Source organism: Suncus etruscus, chromosome 3 (genome assembly GCF_024139225.1).
Source record: "Suncus etruscus isolate mSunEtr1 chromosome 3, mSunEtr1.pri.cur, whole genome shotgun sequence".
Taxonomy (NCBI): Eukaryota; Metazoa; Chordata; class Mammalia; order Eulipotyphla; family Soricidae; genus Suncus; species Suncus etruscus.
The window spans coordinates 144,712,295-144,729,872 of record NC_064850.1 but is presented as its reverse complement, the minus strand read 5'-3'; the positions used below and the strand labels follow the sequence as shown (position 1 = coordinate 144,729,872).

At 40.3% G+C, this 17,578-nt stretch overlaps 1 protein-coding gene and 1 non-coding gene across 2 annotated transcripts in view; both read left to right on the top strand.

Annotated features, from left to right (window-relative positions):
• COLEC12 (collectin subfamily member 12) overlaps positions 1-14,594 on the top strand; it is a 215,886-nt gene extending 201,292 nt beyond the window's left edge. The window contains exons 6-10 of the mRNA XM_049770044.1: positions 2,135-2,623; positions 3,577-3,713; positions 5,265-5,374; positions 11,436-11,581; positions 14,108-14,594. Of these exons, the coding sequence (XP_049626001.1) occupies positions 2,135-2,623; positions 3,577-3,713; positions 5,265-5,374; positions 11,436-11,581; positions 14,108-14,127 (902 nt within the window). The 3' untranslated portion in view covers positions 14,128-14,594. The remainder of the gene's footprint in view (positions 1-2,134; positions 2,624-3,576; positions 3,714-5,264; positions 5,375-11,435; positions 11,582-14,107) is intronic.
• LOC126004694 (U6 spliceosomal RNA) lies at positions 10,751-10,857 on the top strand. Its single transcript, XR_007493958.1, has one exon. It is a non-coding gene; the product is annotated as a U6 spliceosomal RNA (small nuclear RNA).
• Positions 14,595-17,578: the final 2,984 nt, after the last annotated feature.

Below are 17,578 nucleotides of genomic sequence, written 5' to 3'. Positions count from 1 at the left end.
TGAGACCAGGTCACGTATGACTTGATACCAGATAAACAAGTAGGGGTTGAGTATCCAAGAGCAAGTGGAAACCATAGTTGTGTGTTAGGAAAAATGTGAGAGAGATGCACAGTAGAATGAATAGAGCCATCTAGAAGAAGTGCAGCTGAGCAGATATGTAATGATATGCAAAAATGACAGAGAGGAATAAGTGGGAAGACAAGAACATACACACTAGGATTGTCACAGTGTGGTGGGGGGTGGAATGAGAGGAAACTACAAAGATGATAAGGTCAGTCTTAGGCAGTGGGTTGGGGATTCTTATAGACCTTTCCAGAAAAAAAATGGAAAAGTTTCCCTCCCCCCCCCACAAGAAAACAGGTGGAAAACCTCTTCATGTCCCCAACACTTCCTGCCTTAAAGATGTCTTGCTTCTGTAGAGAGAAGAAAAAGAGTCTCTTTTATTCATTCATGTAGTGATAGTTCAGAAATAGAGGTTCTGGTAAGCTAACTAATTGAGAACAGAATGAGAGACATTGACCTCTTTGACATCAGCATAAGAAACTAAATTCCCATTCCAGTGCCATTCTGAGATTTGTGGCAGCCTGTGTCTTTTTTCTTCAAGATCTTACTGTCCTGAGCTGCTAGATAACCTCAAACAAGCTTAGCATCTTTTCTCCCACCTGTCCTCTGCAGTGCTGGATATAGAAATAACTCCAAAATGAATCATACAGATCCTGAGGTGGATGTAGAAATAGCTAGCAAAAAAATCCCATAAAAATCAGGAGTGATTCTCTATGTTGGGTTTTTGTTTTAATTTCTTCACATTGATTTTCTTTTTTTTTATCTTGGGGTCAACCCAATAGTGCTCAGAGGTTACTCCTACCTCTGTGCCCAGGAATTACTCCTGGCAGGCTCAGGAAACCATATGGGATAGCAGGGATAAAACCTGGGCCAGCTACATGCAAGGCAAGTGTCTGCTGCACTATTGCTCCGGCCCCTGAGTTTTTTGTTTGTTTTTATTTAGCCACTGTGAAATTACAAAGTTATTCATGATTGGGTTTCAGGCAATGATGTTTCAACACCAATTCTTTTACCAGTGTTCACTCCCTATTTGAGAGCTTCCCTTCACTGGTATTGCCCTCTCCATGTCCTTTTCCCCAGTCCCCTTAACGGGAATAGAATTCTCCTATTCCATTATCCCCTATTTCATTCTCCTGTTTCGATTATCTTTAGTATTCATTATTCCAAATGAGTGGTGTAAGACTCACAAAGAACGTGAACTTTGGGCAAGGGGGGATTTGAAGGGATGAGCAGATATTTTCTGCCTTTGCCATCCCTTCCCATATAACCACTTTTAATTTTGTTTTTGGAAGTGGACAAGTTACTATTATAGGATGCCAATGATTGAACCCTGGTTAGCCATGTGTAAGGCAAGCACCCTACCCACTGTACCATCTCTCCAGCCTTTATTATAGCACCATGATTATAGTACTGTTGATGATAGATTTTGTGCAGAGTGTTTCATCACCCCACCCTCCACCAGAGTATAGTATCCTCCACTCAGATGCCCCCTCCTATAGTTCTGTAGACTGATTCATAAGCTCTACTGCCTTTGGCCATTTGCAATTCCCCTCCTATGCTTATTTTTTCCTGTGTTTCTTTATATCTCACATATGAGGAAGATCATTCTGTCTATTCTCCTCCTTCTGACCTCAATCAGTATGTTACTCTCCAGATCTCTCCACATAGCAGCCAATTCTATGATTTCATTTTTTTCTTAACAGATGAATGTGGGTACTACAGTTTCTTTATTCAGTCATCTGTTCCTGGACACTCAGTTGTTTCCAGATCTTGGCTAAATGTGAAAAGTTATCCACTACTACTATATTACTAAGGGGATGGCCACCTTCCCACAGACACCACGTCACTAAAGAATTGGTTGTCTTTTCTCTATATTCTATATATTGGTGCTGAAAGGGCCAGCTTATCAAATAAGACTTTGCATTAGGAATTCTGTCAATCGCAGTGTGGCAGACCATTGTGCACTCCTACTTATTTCTGCACATCTGCAGGATTTGCTAACATAATTTATTTACTCTCTTTGCAGTGAAAGCTCTGTTAATTGTCATTTCCGTTTTGTTGTTACTACTAGGTCCTCCTGGTCCCAGGGGTCCCAAAGGTGACAGAGGACAGCAGGGACCCCCTGGTCCCACTGGCAATAAGGGACAAAAAGGCGAGAAAGGGGAGCCAGGACCACCAGGCCCCGCTGGTGAGAGGGGTCCAATCGGGCCCATTGGCCCACCTGGAGAGCGCGGAGGCAAAGGCTCAAAAGGTCTACAGGGCCCCAAAGGCTCCCGAGGATCCCCGGGGAAACCTGGTCCTCAGGGACCGAGTGGGGACCCAGGCCCTGCAGGCCCACCAGGCAAGGATGGACTTCCAGGCCCACAAGGCCCTCCTGGCTTCCAGGGACTGCAAGGGACTGTGGGGGAACCTGGTGTGCCTGGACCAAGAGGGCTACCAGGCTTGCCTGGGGTGCCAGGAATGCCAGGTCCCAAGGGCCCCCCAGGCCCACCAGGCCCATCAGGAGCAGCAGTACCCTTGGCCCTGCAGAATGAGCCAACCACAGCACCTGAAGCCAATGGTAAGTCTGAGCCATCACTTGGTCTGAGGATGGGGCGGAACAGGGGAGGGGTGAAGAGGGGTGTATTAGGGTTGGGTCAGCCCCAGAATGCATCCTATGTATAGCCCATGCCCCCCCTTGTTCAGAAGAATTATGGGTAGGCCCTGCACATAGCACCTGGCCCTGTCATTCATCTCAGTGCCTCTCATTGATGTCTCCAGGTTTCCAGCCCTGGCTTATTTAACTAAATTAAGCCTTAGGGACAAATTCATCCCAAAATTTTTCCAAGATTGGCCATCCCTCATTCCCTACCCTTCCACCTGGGCTACAGGCCCCTCAGGTGACATGCAGTGGAACTTTTTATTACTGATGCCAAAATTCACTGGACTTTTGTGGGGAATGTGGTGGTGGGGAGGGGGTAGAGACCTTTTGAGCAACATTCAGCTATACTCAGGTGCTCCTCTTGGCTTGGTGCTCAGGGCTCTCTCTTTACCAGTACTTAGACCACCATATGATGTTAGGGATCAAACCCAAAAGTCCACATGCAAAGCCCACATCCCAGTCCACCAAGTGCAGCCCCAAGTTCATTTTATTTTGAAATGTTCAGGCACCTTTGAGTCCTTTGATAATCGGTCTTCTCATTTTTTTTCTTTCCTTTGATCCAAACCAAATGACTTGTTTAGTATGACTTTTCTCTATAATAAAGAGATATCTCTCCGTAAAGCCATCTTGGGTTCTGAGTTCTCATATCTGGTGGTATGGTATATAGCTCAATTTAATTCCAGACTGTGTTTGAAAATCTGTGCCTGTGCTGCCCTTTGCAATTGTGTTGTTTCTGTTATTGTAAAGACTAATCCAGGCTCAGAAGACCAAAGATCCAAGCACATATCATTTCTAGATTGTGTAACTTTGACTACTATGTACTCCTGCTGTCTACCTTTTTTAAAAAAAAGTTTTAACCTTTGTATCTTTAGGCTGCCCACCCCACTGGAAGAATTTCACAGACAAATGTTACTACTTTTCGGTGGAGAGAGACATTTTTGATGATGCAAAACTTTTCTGTGAAGACAAATCTTCACATCTCGTCTTCATAAACACAAGAGAGGAGCAGGTATGTTTTGGCACAGTTGGTAAAAAAAACTATAATTTAAGGATAGTTTACATCCGGAAATTGCATGCTTGCTGAAGATTCAAAGATATCAAGAATTCACAGTCATAATAACAAAGGCTGCATTTGGAGATTTGGGCTTTATCCAGTAGCTAGAAGTATTCCTGACATGGGAATTATGTGGTCCTGATTTCATCTAGAAGATAATGCTTATGTCTGGGTCTGTATGGCTCCCCCAGGAGCTAATGAGAGTTGGAAAGACAAATGAGAAGCAAGGAGATATTGCTCTAGTAGCGTATGGGGTACAAAGTACCAGACTTCTGTTCTCTACAAGATCTGGGCTGGAGAGAGAGCATAGGAGTAAGGAGTTTGCCTTGCATGCAGAAGGACAGTGGCTTGAATCCCAGAATCCCATATGGTCCCCCAAGCCTGCCAGGAGTAACCCCTGAGTGAAAAAAAAAAAAGATCTGGAAAATGATTGGGAAAGATCCAATGTGATAATAATGGTGAGCATTTATTGCACCTTTAAAGATCAAAACACCCTAGCATTTTATGGTATTGTTACCCTTGTTTTAGAGAGAAGCTGCAAGGTTAAATTGTTTATTCAACAAATAAATGCAGGGTAGAAACTAAAACTAAGATCCAGACCTTCTATCTTGTGAAAGATACAGATGGTTTTTCCTGGTTTGGGGCCATATCTTGGCAATGATCAGAGTTTTCTTCTGACTCTGTGCTCAGAGCTTGGAGGACCATATGGGTGCCTGAGATTGAAACTAGAATTGCTGCATGCAAGGCAAATGCCTACCCTCTGTATTCTGTTCCAGCCCCTACAAATATTCTTTTTTGCCAAAGGCACACCACTTATGTACCACTTAACTGGTACCAACATATTTCATGCAGAGAATTGTGGTTAAGAACTGATCTATTTCTGGGGTTGAATTTTCCTTTTTACAAAACAGTGCTCAGGGCTTAGTCCTGGTTCTGTGCTCAATGATCACTCCTGTGGGTTTGGGGGACCAAGTGGGGTCCCAGGGATTGAACTTGGAGGGCCATGTACAATGCTAACACCCTACCCAATGTAAGGTCACTGCAGCACTTACAAGTGCTTTTAGATGCAGGGTCTTCTTCCTTTCTCCATTTTTTTCCATAGACTCAATCCTGAAAACAGATGCTGTTTATAATAACCGATTGGATTGAATTTAACAGGTCTGAATATTCTAAAGCTCAGGAGACTCAGAGTAATCCCAATTTAACCATACATTATCCTAGTTGCATAGAGGCCTGGTTTTGATCCCTGGCTACCATCCAACACTCAAAAGTGACTCTTTGGACAGAGAAGGACTAGATAAAGCCATAATAGCTAATTCCTGTTTCTAGAAATTAGGGAAGGAGGAGTGGTATAAGAGGCGAAACCTGGTGAATTTCTTTGAGTTGGCTGAAAGCATCAGAGAAGGAAGAGTCACTGAAATATCATTTGTACATTTACAAGTAGAAAAGTGTCAACCTTAGGCATCTTCTATGAAAGATAGTAACTCACTCATACTGATTTTTCAGCAATGGATAAAAAGGCAAATCAATGGACAAGATAGTCACTGGATCGGCCTCACAGACTCTGAACATGAAAATGAATGGAAATGGCTGGATGGAACATCTCCAGAGTTTAAGTGAGTGCTTAGAAACTTCCAACTTGGTGGACACAATCTCACTGTTGTTTTTCACTTCTTTTTCTCTTTCTACCATTTCTTCCTTAGCAATCTAGACACTTCTCTAACTGAGGATCCTGGTACCACTTACATAATTTTTTTTCTTTTCTTTTTTTTTTTTTTTTTGGGCCACACCCGGTAACGCTCAGGGGTTACTCCTGGCTATGCGCTCAGAAGTTGCTCCTGGCTTGGGGGACCATATGGGACACCAGGGGATCGAACCGCGGTCCGTCCAAGGCAGCGCTGGCAAGGCAGACACCTTACCTTTAGCGCCACCGCCCGGCCCCCACTTACATATTTTTATGTAGGGAATTGTGGTTAAGGATTGATCTGTTTCTGGAGTTGAATTTTCCTTTTCACAAAAAGAACTTTTTTCATTTCTGTTGGAGGAAAAAATAACATGTATAAAACCACAGAGTGACTATCTTATAATCAAAGAGTTTCCTTTAAATGCTACTATGAAGGCTAAGGAAGCCAAGATGACTTCCTGCACATTCAGACTTACTTTGATGCTGGTGGGGTGTTGGGGGAGCCACAGAGCAGGCAGAGGTAGCCACACAGAGAGAATGGTAGCCATACTTGGGTTGGCCTGCCATGACTTTCTAGTGAAGTACCTAGGGAGATCAGGACTTGTAAAATTCTGTAGAAGCCCCTGCACAATTGGGCATTCAAGTCCCAACACCCTCATTATGGCAATCATCCAGCTGTATTTGAAACCCACTTGATCTCCTCAGGGTGTCACTACCATTGAATTTTCAGGGTGTTCTGGTTCTCGGTCTGAGGTGAAGTTATACTGTTTGCATAAGTTAGTTCTGACCTCCATTTAGTTCCCTGGGTTCATTGTCAATTATAGCAAAAAGGAATTTCAAGAGAATGCAAACAGTGGAACAAAATATTTTAATTAGGAAATATAAGAGGAATAGTGATTGCTGAATAAAATTAATTATGCACCCCAAGTTGAACTGTCTGAGCAACTCCTAGGAGAAGTGTTCCAAGTAAAAAAAAAGAAAAAAAAAGGAATTATATGTCCTAAATTGGCATGCAGATAATTTAAGAATGGACATGCCTTTTTTAAACTTTCCTATCTTGGATACAAATAAGAGTCCTTTGCTAGGGTGGTATCCATTCATTCTCATCAAGGCTTTTGTTCCTGCTTAATCAGTTCCTGAAGGCTTCTAGCCTTCTAGCCTTGAGATTTGGAAAGATTTGGGGCTAGCAGTTCATTGACATTTCTTGGCCAAAGGTGTTTTGTTTGTTTGTTTGTTTGTTTGTTTGTTTTTTTGGGTCACACCCGGCGGTGCTCAGGGGTTACTCCTGGCTGTCTGCTCAGAAATAGCTCCTGGCAGGCACGGGGGACCATATGGGACACCAGGATTCGAACCAACCACCTTTGGTCCTGGATTGGCAGCTTGCAAGGCAAACACCGCTGTGCTATCTCTCCGGACCCGCCAAAGGTTGTTTTATGTGACCAGTATCAGCTCTAACCATGTTTCTTCTGAAGGCTGAGGAGTTTCCTTCTGAATACCACTGTAAATAATGGGTCCAAGTCCTGAGAGGGCTTTTGACCAGAGCGTGATTGAACCACAAGTTTATGACTTTCCTACACATAGGAAAGTCAAGAGTAACCTGAATAAAGGTGATTGTATGTTAACCACCTCCTAAAAGTTTGAAATCTGATGTGTAAGTCCTTTAAGTCCTGTGTGTCTTAAGGTCTATAATAATAACCACAGAGAAGGGGAGCATATACATTTTTATTTTTCTCATTTCACCCCAAACCTGTGAAAACTGCCTTTTTAAGCAGCACCAGCCCAATAACATGTTCTTGAGATGCATGGCACACATTGGCATGATAACTTTTATTGTTTTTTTTTGTTTGTTTTTGGGCCACACCCGGTAACGCTCAGGGGTTACTCCTGGCTATGCGCTCAGAAGTTGCTCCTGGCTTGGGGAACCATATGGGACACCGGGGGATCGAACTGTGGTCCGTCCAAGGCTAGTGCAGGCAAGGCAGGCACCTTACCTCTAGCGCCACTGCCCGGCCCCTTTTAATGAATTATCTTAGAGCCCCGTGCTGTCCCTAAAAAATCTTTTCTTCCATGCATTGTAGGAACAATAAAAGAGGTGATCTTATTTTAATATATTTTAAAGATTTGATTTCTAGAACTATGACACAATCCAAGAAGACTGACATACCACGCCTAAGATACAATGAAGAGCAGTACTTCAAAAAAGTACTTCAACATTCTCCCCTCATAAATTGATCAAACATGAAGATAAAACTTACCAACTAACTTGGTTTCTTTGATGTTCATGGGACATTTTAACCAAACACTACAAATACATATTCTTTTAAAATACATACCATTCGTTTACCAAAATTAAGGAAGCTAGCCTAAAACATTTCAATTTAGAGAACCGGAGAATATACCAGGTAGGGAACTAAGTGCCTTCCATGCACGCGACCTGGGTTCAATATTCACCATCCTGAGCATCAGAAGTGATCTGAGCAGATCCAGTAGTAATTCTTTTTTTTTTTTTTTTTTTTTTTTTTTTTTTTTGTGGTTTTTGGGTCACACCCGGCAGTGCTCAGGGTTACTCCTGGCTCCATGCTCAGAAATTGCTCCTGGCAGGCACGGGGGACCATATGGGACGCTGGGATTCGAACCGATGACCTCTTGCATGAAAGGCAAACGCCTTACCTCCATGCTATCTCTCCAGCCCCCAGTAGTAATTCTTGAGCACTGCTGAATGGGGCTCTAAAACAAAATTTAAAAGTTTCAATGTAAAAGAACTGAGATAATGTATATGTTCTCTGACAAAACAAAATTAAAAACAGGTAACAGAAAGGAAAATTTAGAAAGCTGTCTCCTCTTGTCTAGTCCTGAGCCTCTGCACTGGGCGCCCGTTTTGTGAAAATATGCTGCCAATTTATAAATAACAGTTTTTAATCTCTATGTTGCAAAGGTAAAATATGAACTTCCTTTCTATCCTTTCAGACTACTCCACGTAATGATACATATTATATCTATACAGCATAGACCCATAGAATGGTAGAAACCTGAAGGGAATGTTCAGTATCTTCTAAAGCAGTAGTAACTTACTCTGATACATGATTCATATTTCTCAAAGTGACACTGACATAGGCCATTAGGGAGAAAGCTTCACTATGCAGACTTTGCAGAGGAGAAAATTCTACAGGGAGGAAACACCTCTCTACTAAGTTTTTCCTGTCTTGAGGCCAAGCTCTTACTAGCAGAAGTTTCTTGGCTGTGAATCCTCATCCCATTTTGTGATGGATGAGAAAGACCAAATTGTAAGGCTAGAGAGGGTCATTCCCCAGCCTGAGCATTTGTTCTCTGTCTCCATTAGAGCAAATCCTGTGGGAAGTTCACCCCACTAACTGGTGTGCTTGTGTGTTTCCAGATCACAAAAACAGTGAGTCAAATTCTTCCCAGGGTCCCTGGAGTACCCATAACATGCAGTCCAAGTGCAAACATGTGTTTCTCTCCAATACTTCTGTGACATATGTGTGTTTCAATATGGAATTTAAGGGTTCTATACCCAAGCTTCTGCTATTTTTGCCACACTCTACCTGTGAATGAAGTTAAAATGCTATTTAGGCTTAAATTTTTCTCTTAAAAATATAGTTTATTTGCTGTGTTTTGTCCCTTTTTAGTACAAGCATGCATGGTAAAAAGCAGTGGTACAAATCCTAAATTCCATGGAGTTTTTAGCTTTTCCAAAGAAATTCTTTGAGACTTTGGATGCTCAGACTAAAAGACAAATTGCTTCTGAAGCCTGACTTTGGGCTACCCCACCACTCATTTACCACCACTGCTCCAACTCAGTCACTTTGCTCATGGCCACAGAGCATTCTGCTTCTCTTCCCAGAAATTGAACACTTCATGTGAAGATGTCCAATGACCTACAAAAAATTATGGAGAATGGTGGTAAATGGTAGTAAGAAAGGTGGTAATCTTTATTTACCCTTGCTGTTTAACTGCAAGTCTCATCTTTCTACTTACCTTAAAACAACAGGGGAAAATATTAAGCAGGTCTTCCTCAGAAGTTAGATCTACACAATGTCTCAATGGACAGAATGGAATATCACATGTTTTGTTATTAAACATTCAAGAATGTCGGATTCTGAATTGAACTCAGCCCCTCTCTTGTTACTGTCAAAAACAAGCTGTATACATCAAAGTCACACTGCTTATCATTGATAAAAGTTCCTGCAAAGGGAACAGAAATATACATAAAAGAAATATATCCCCCAACTTATCTCTCTATGCCATCACTCTGACAGCCTAAGATTTTTCATTCATTTCCTTCTTAGTAATGTAAGGAACTCATGAGATTGAGACTTAGGTGGGCTGTGTTGTCTAGAATTATCCATGGCACCAAGTAAGTGTTCTCTGGACACATGTTGCATGAATAAGTAAACAAATGACTATTTCTGATTCTCCTAAGTAGCGTCCTATTTATACTCTGAGAAGTTGAGGATCACATCTAAATTATCACTAGATTTTATGTAAGTGAGATCACTTTCACTCATTTAAAAAAATCAGAAAATAAATCCTGGTGTAGAAGAATCTGTTCTACCCTGTTTCCCTGCTCTTTGTCTGTACACATCAGTCGTCTTTTTTCACTAGTGTTGCTAGTGAAACTCTAGTGTTGCGCTGTTCTTATCATCACAAGATGAAGAGCAATATGGACTCTGTCCTTGAGTGACCCTGGGACATCCTATGGCTGATGAGATGATGAGTCAACATTTGCGTGGAAGTGACTCCTACTCAGATGTTTTTTCAGCCCCTCCACTGAAAGGAAGCTTATTCTCTTAGGCTCCTGTGTTGTAAGACCTACTCCTTAGAGAAAATTGAGCTTTCAAGTTTGGAATCTTGGAAACATGTCTCATTTACTGCATGGAAACAGAGTCAGAATAGTGAACCCTGGCAGAGAGCTGTTTGAGCAGCAGTATCCAAGTTAACAAGCCCCAAGTGAACTCATCCTAAAGAAAACTTGTTTTTAAGAATCTTGATCCCAGTAAAAAGCAGTTAAATGTCTGAGTCATTTTCAGTATAATAAAATCACTATTTATAAAGCAACCAACTCTCTACTACTAAGCCAGATAGCAAAAACAAAGTACTTAGTACAGATAGCAAAAACAAAGAACCTTAGGTTCTTATTAATGTTTATCAGGTATCTCTCACTCTCTTGACCTGACATGACAAGAGACAGGTTGTTGAAATGGACAAGTATCTCCCTGGAAATCAAAGGTAGTGAGGGAAAGAGAGATAATTTTGGCGTTCCACTACACACTTGAAAGTTGTCCATTTTGTACTCGCTTTGGCAGCACATATACTAAAATTGGAACAATACAGAGAAGATTAGCATTGCCCCTGTGCAAGGATAACATGCAAATTCGTGAAGCACTTCATATTAAAAATAAAAAAGGAAGAAAGGAAGGAAGGAGTGAAGAAAGAAAGAAAGAGAGAGAGAAAGAAAGAAAGAAAGAAAGAAAGAAAGAAAGAAAGAAAGAAAGAAAGAAAGAAAGAAAGAGAGAGAGAGAGAGAGAGAGAGAAGAGAGGAGAGAGAGAGAAGAGGAAAGAAAGAAAGAAAGAAAGAAAGAAAGAAAGAAAGAAAGAAAGAAAGAAAGAAAGAAAGAAAGAAAGAAAGAAAGAAAGAAAGAAAGAAAGAAAGAAAGAAAGAAAGAAAGAAAGAAAGAAAGTAAGTAAGTTAGTTGTCCATCTAAAGGTTAGATAGTGACAGCTCTCTGAGTTGGTTTCTCTGTAGTAAAGTACAAGTGCAAGAAAATGTTCCATTGTACATTCTACACTGCTCTGTGAAACAGCTGCTGTTTATTCTGAATGTTAGCAACTAGCTTTTTAACCCATGCATTTTCATTCCAAGACAAGTTGACATGCTGCAGTCTTGTTTTGCTTTCTTTGCATTCTCTGCTGATCTTTGGTAAAGAAAATTGAAGGACTATACAAGTAACTCTCATTGTACTTTTCGTTTAAAGAAACTGGAAAACAGGACAGCCAGATAACTGGGGTCATGGCCACGGGCCTGGAGAAGACTGTGCTGGACTGATTAGTGCTGGGCAATGGAATGATTTCCAGTGTGAAGATGTCAATAAATTCATTTGTGAAAAAGATAGGGAGACAGGTAAGTGGCGAGCTGTAACTTTGAACATGGAGCCACAGAGCTTTCAACATGTGAGAGGTCTCACAATGCAGGCCTTGCAGCAGGATTCCAGATCCAGTTTCTTCGTATTTTAGCTGGGCCCACTATTAACCTCAGGAGAGTAATAATAAAATTCTAATTCATGGATTGTCAGGATTTAAGTACATTAATAAATGTGAGCAGTTGTGATACTGTTAAACTGGCCAAGACAGTCATTATAGAATATTATTAGTTGTTTATTTTTTGTAGTTTATTTATTCCTAAGATTATTGGGGGGGGTGTCTCCTCAGTAGAACAGGGGATGACCAAGGAGCCTTCCTAGCATATTCATTCAATAGAGTTATTTGGTTTGGTACTAAGGCTGGCAGATGAAAAGCTGCTCAGACCCTACAATGCCAAGAAGCACCAAAGCCACATCTAGTAGTACTTGGGGGCCTCTGGGCTACACCTAGCAGTGCTGTAGGTGGAAGGTGTTTGTAATGCTGGGGTTCTAACTTGGACCTTAGAACCCCTAAATGCTAAACAATCTCCCTGGCCCCCATTGATTGTTTCTTAATGTATTCCCTGATTTCACGTCTTTTAATAGCATTTATGATGCAAACAATGCAGGTAGCCAGTAATTAAATTTTGTATGTATATTTTATGTATATTATATATGGTCCATATTATATATAAAATAATCATACATAAAAAAAAAGAAAGGGGCGGGGCAAAAAAAATAATCATACATATTGTGTGATTATTAGAACATTTTTGTAACATATACAACAGAAGGATAATAAGCTTGTAAATCAAAGATAATTTTGGGGATCTTATTTTAGTTCAAACGATACTTATTATATGACATTCTTCAGAATGCATCTAGTTAGTTCTCTTCATTAGAACCAGACTTTAAAGTTTATGGTGGAGGAAAGAGAAAATGCAGAATAATGCTAATAAGTGGGTATGACAGTTTTTAACATTTTTCTGACCATTGCACCCTTCTGATCTTCCTGTGGTCCACTCTGTCCTAACAATTGGACCCTACTTCTCATGTTGTAGCCACCCACATTTAAGAAATTCTGTGACCCCTGAAAATATTGAAGGGCAGGGATCAGCAATGAAGCCATATGGTATCAGTTGAGAAACCCTGAAATAAGGGACTAATTTGGGGGGGGTGATTTAAAGTATTATAAAATTATAGTTAGAGAGCTCTAGAGAAAAAGGACAGTGTGTAAAATGCTTGCCTTACACATGGTTGGCCTGGGTTCAGTGAATAGCCTGATCATCAGTCCTCAGGCATTGCCAAGTATCAGAATGAATCCCACAGGCCGGAGCAATAGCACAGTGATAGGGCATTTGGCTTGCACACAGCCAACCTAGAGTGAGCGTGGGTTCAATTCCCAGTATCCCACTGACTGCACTTAGGAATTATTCCTGACAGGCTGAAGGGTCCATATAGGATGCCAAGGATCAAACCTAGGATTGCTGCATACAAGGCAAATCCCCTACCCTCTATGTTACCACTCTAGTCCCATCAGGAATCACTTTTGTTGGTGGTTGGGGGATTATGTGGGATCCTGTAGTGGTTAAGGAACCATATGGAATACTGAGGATTGAACTTTAGTCAGCCACATGCAAGCAGCACGCTCCCCTCTGTACTATCATTTCATCCATAAACTGTTTAAGTGAAATTATGTAAAGTGATTTGAATTTCAGAGCCTTTATTTTAAACATTGGTGGTAAATATATTTTATATATTTATCAAATATATTTCTCAAATATATTTTTGTCATTATTTTTGGTAGTTTTATGGAATACCTTTGGTATTTCAGACACTGGTCAAGTGCTAGAGAGGTCTTGAAACACATAAGGAACTCGCAGTCTAGTCAGTTGCAGGGGCTGGTCATAAATATCTAAATAACAGATTGCAAGTAATCCAGGTTTGTCACTTGTCTTGTTTTGCCATTTGAGCTTAAATTGAGGTGGGTCTTTCCCAGAGTAGACTCCTTCAAAATGAAACTTACTAGGACTCAAGAAATAGTATCATGACCAGGGCACTTGCCTTGTATGCTACTGACCCAGATTCAATTCCCAACACCTCAGTATGGTCCTCCGAGCCTCACTAGAAGTAAGCTTTGAGTTCAGAGCCAAGTGTAAGCTCTGAGCAGCTTTGGGTATGGTCCAAATACCAAAAAAAATGTTTTAAATTTTACATGAAGCTTACCTTTTAGTTTAAATAAAAACTTACACAAGGCTAAAGAGATAATTTAAGAATTAAGGCTCTTGTCTTGCACATGGCTGTTTCCAGTTCCATCTCTTGACACTGAATATCACACTTTATATCCCCTATGAGTAATCCTTGAGCAAAAAGCCAGGAATAATCCCTGAGCACTATTAGATGTGTCCCCTAAAACAAAGAAGTAAAAAAAACACAAACATCTTTGAAAAAATTAAATAGTTGAGATGTACATTAACATTATTTTCTAAATAAAAGAACTAATGCCCAGCCTTTTTCTTCTCTTTTAGTGCTATCGTCTGCCTTATAATGGACTGTGGGAATATCATGAACAAATTTCTGGACAGTTCACCAGGACAAAGGATGCTTCTTTCTGATTGCATTATGTTTTCACCAGATTGGGAGGGGGAGATAAAAGCACTGGAAGCCAATTACTGAAAAAATTGTCAGATATGTTCTTTACCATCCACCATTATTCAAGGACTTGGGAACTAAAATGTCTCTCAACATGATGATGCATTGATTTTCAGTATGCACATGAACTGAATTGCAAGATTTCTTTCAGCCAGTAACTACATAATTATAAAAATATTATCTTCCAAAATATAAAATGCTCTGATCAGAAAAAGACTCACTGGTTGTTGAGCAATTGAAGGAACTTAAAAATATACACTGTGTAAACAGTACCTTACATTTCTAAAATCCCAAATGTAGGAAGAATATGAGACACACAGATATATAAGCCAATTCTTAGTAATAATATTAAATATACTTAAAGAGCTTTTAAAACTTTTGTATTTTTGTACAAAATATTTGTCTTTTACAATTTTTCTTTTGTTCTTTTTTTGTTACTGTCATTTTACAAATATTATACATGGAGCCAAAGAAAACAGTAATAATACTAATAAAACCTCTGTCACATTTAATTCTACCTAAAGAAGTATTTTTGGTTGTGGATAAAAAAAATTTATATGTGAAAATATATTTTAATGTATCCTTTTCTCAGAGAAATCAATCACTTGAAATGTCTAGAAACATCCTTATTGTTTTTGCCAGTTTAGATCAATGACTCATTTAAATGGGTTATGCTATTTAAATGGTATCACTAACCAGCACTCTTGCTGTGTGAGTGGCTGTGCCCATAGGAGGTAACCAACTTGAAATGTGCTTTTTATATTATTTCGGTGGAATCGAGGGTGGTAGAGAGGTTTCTGCTGGGAGGAGCTCTAGAGCACTTAAATCTGACTATGTAGAAAGTGATTCAAGTTGGAATGAATCTATTTGGCATCAGACACCTAACACAGCTGAAATAAACTATCAAGAAATTATGGTGCCATAACAGCCAAAGGTAGAGATGATAAAATGGAAAAAATCTATGTGCTACCTATAAAGTTTATGTTTCTTAAGTCAGGCTCCCAAAAGCATAATTCCAAAGCATGCATTGTGATAAGATACAAGAATAAATTTTTGGGAGCGGAGAGGTGGCATGGAGGTAGGGCATTTGCCTTGCTTGTAGAAGGTCAGTGGTTCGAATCCAGGCATCCTATATTGTCACCAAGCTTGCGAGGAGCGATGTCTGAGTGTAGAGCCAGGAGGAACCCCTGAGCACTGCCGGGTGTGAACCAAAAAATTAATTTTTGGTCTTTACATTGGAAATTTTGCAAGGAAAGGATTTTTCCTCTGAGTCCATCTTCCTTCTACTCTGACCTGTCATTGGAAAGTCTAGCTAGCATGAACGGTGCTAATAAGAGGCACTAAATAGAACTGATGCTGAAATATTATATTTCCAGCCAACAAATTTCTTTTTCTCCACCCATAAAGCTTTCCATGTAGTGCTGCTACCTATCCCAAATAAAATGGTAAACTAATAAAGACCGTTTGACTTTCATACTTGCAGCTGTGTGGACTGTGTTGTTTATTCCTGATCCCATTCACACCATCTCTGCAGCCATAAATAGCCATCAAATCAGCACCTTTATAGCCCACTGTCCTATCCAAATGAAGTATCCACCAGGCTGGTCGTCCCCACTGTCCTCTGAATTGTTAAGACTTATTTTTAAATTTTTTATTTTTAATTCTGAGAACAAAGATGCAAAGAAAGAGGACAAGGTAAAGTTACAGTGGAAGGACCCATAACATAATTCTCAGAAGAAGTCCCCTTGCTGATATCTTAACTTTGAACTTTCAGCCAAAGAACATTTAGATAAATAAAACAGAATCCATGTACAATTACTTTGTCCCTCAAGCCCCCAGATTGTAACACATTATAATATTTCTTAACAGCACACAAGGCAATCTAAAGCCATAAAACTTACATAACTCCTTAAACATTAGAGGCATAGTATTTTTTTACATTTCCATGTACATGCATATTAGCTTAAGTTAACCTCAAATTTTAAGTGGGTTTTTTTTTAAAGATTAGAGTCAAAGGAGCACAGTAAAAACGGTGTTAGAGTGGCAATTGTTGTTTGCATAGGCCCACCAAAATATGAGAGGCATGGAAAGGAATAAACCTTGGCCTTTTAACTCAAGTCAGGAACTAACCTCTGTTTTTTCTTTAGGTTCAAGAACCTTTGATTCATCTTTTGGCATTCCAAGCAGTGCTTTTGGAGGCCAGAGGCCCTCCAGCTAGCTTACAAACCATGTGGTGCTGGAGAATTTGAACTAGGTTTAAGGGAATGTTCCATAACCATTGCACTCAATCTCCAACCACTCAAGGGTTTTTGTAAACTGAACTCATCCTCGTTTTCTTCCTCCTCATGTTTAAGTGTCAATTAAGAATCATATCCCAAAAAAATCTGATTCCATCATCAGAATAGTGCCAGCTTCCTTAGCTAAGATGTTCCTCTTATAGCAACTTATAATTCGAAGGCTCATGATTTATGGGGTACTTCAGTCCACCTCATGTCATACCCCAGTAGCCTTCAAGATAGGTAATCTGTTTAACTCACCATTTCTAAAAAGTAATGGCTAAGGGAAGTGAAATTATTACAGGACAACACCATCACGCAGGAGGATTATGATTCAAACTTTGAAAATACTTGAGTTTGGGGGCAGGAGTGATATCAAATAGGGCACTTACCTTGCACAAAGAAAACCTAAATTCAATTCTGGCATTCCATATCATCCCTTTAGCCACCAGAATAAGCCCTTGGCACCACCAGGTGACCCTAAAACATAAAACTCCCCTTTTTTGTTGTTTTTTTTGTTTTGTTTGTTTTTGGGTCACTCCCGTGGATACTCAGGAGTTACTCCTGGCTCTGCACTCAGAAGTCGCTCCTGGCAGGCTTGGAGGACCACATGGAATGTTGGGATTTGAACTGGGGTCCGTCCTGTTTTGGCCATGTGCAAGGCAAACACCTTACTGCTGTGCTATCGCACCAGCTTCCATTTTCTTTGGGAATCAGGACCTTTCTAAATAACACACTGAATAAAGTCAGTGAATATCACACAGTGTAAGATGTCTCGTACTCTTCTATATGCTTAGTTACTTAGACACCAAATTTCACCTGCTCATAATTTATGATTCTTTGGAATTAGAGTTTCAGCAAGATAAGATCTTTAGGCTCCTGATTTGAGAAGGTAGGAAACATTTCTATCTAAATAGCTCTTTTGAGGGCGGGGGTCACACCCAACAGCGCTCAGGGGTTATCTTGGCTCTGCACACAGAAATCGCTCCTGGCAGTTTCCGGGGACCACATGGGATGCCAGGAATTGAATCACCATCTTCCTGGGTCGGCTGCATGCAAGGCAAATGCCCT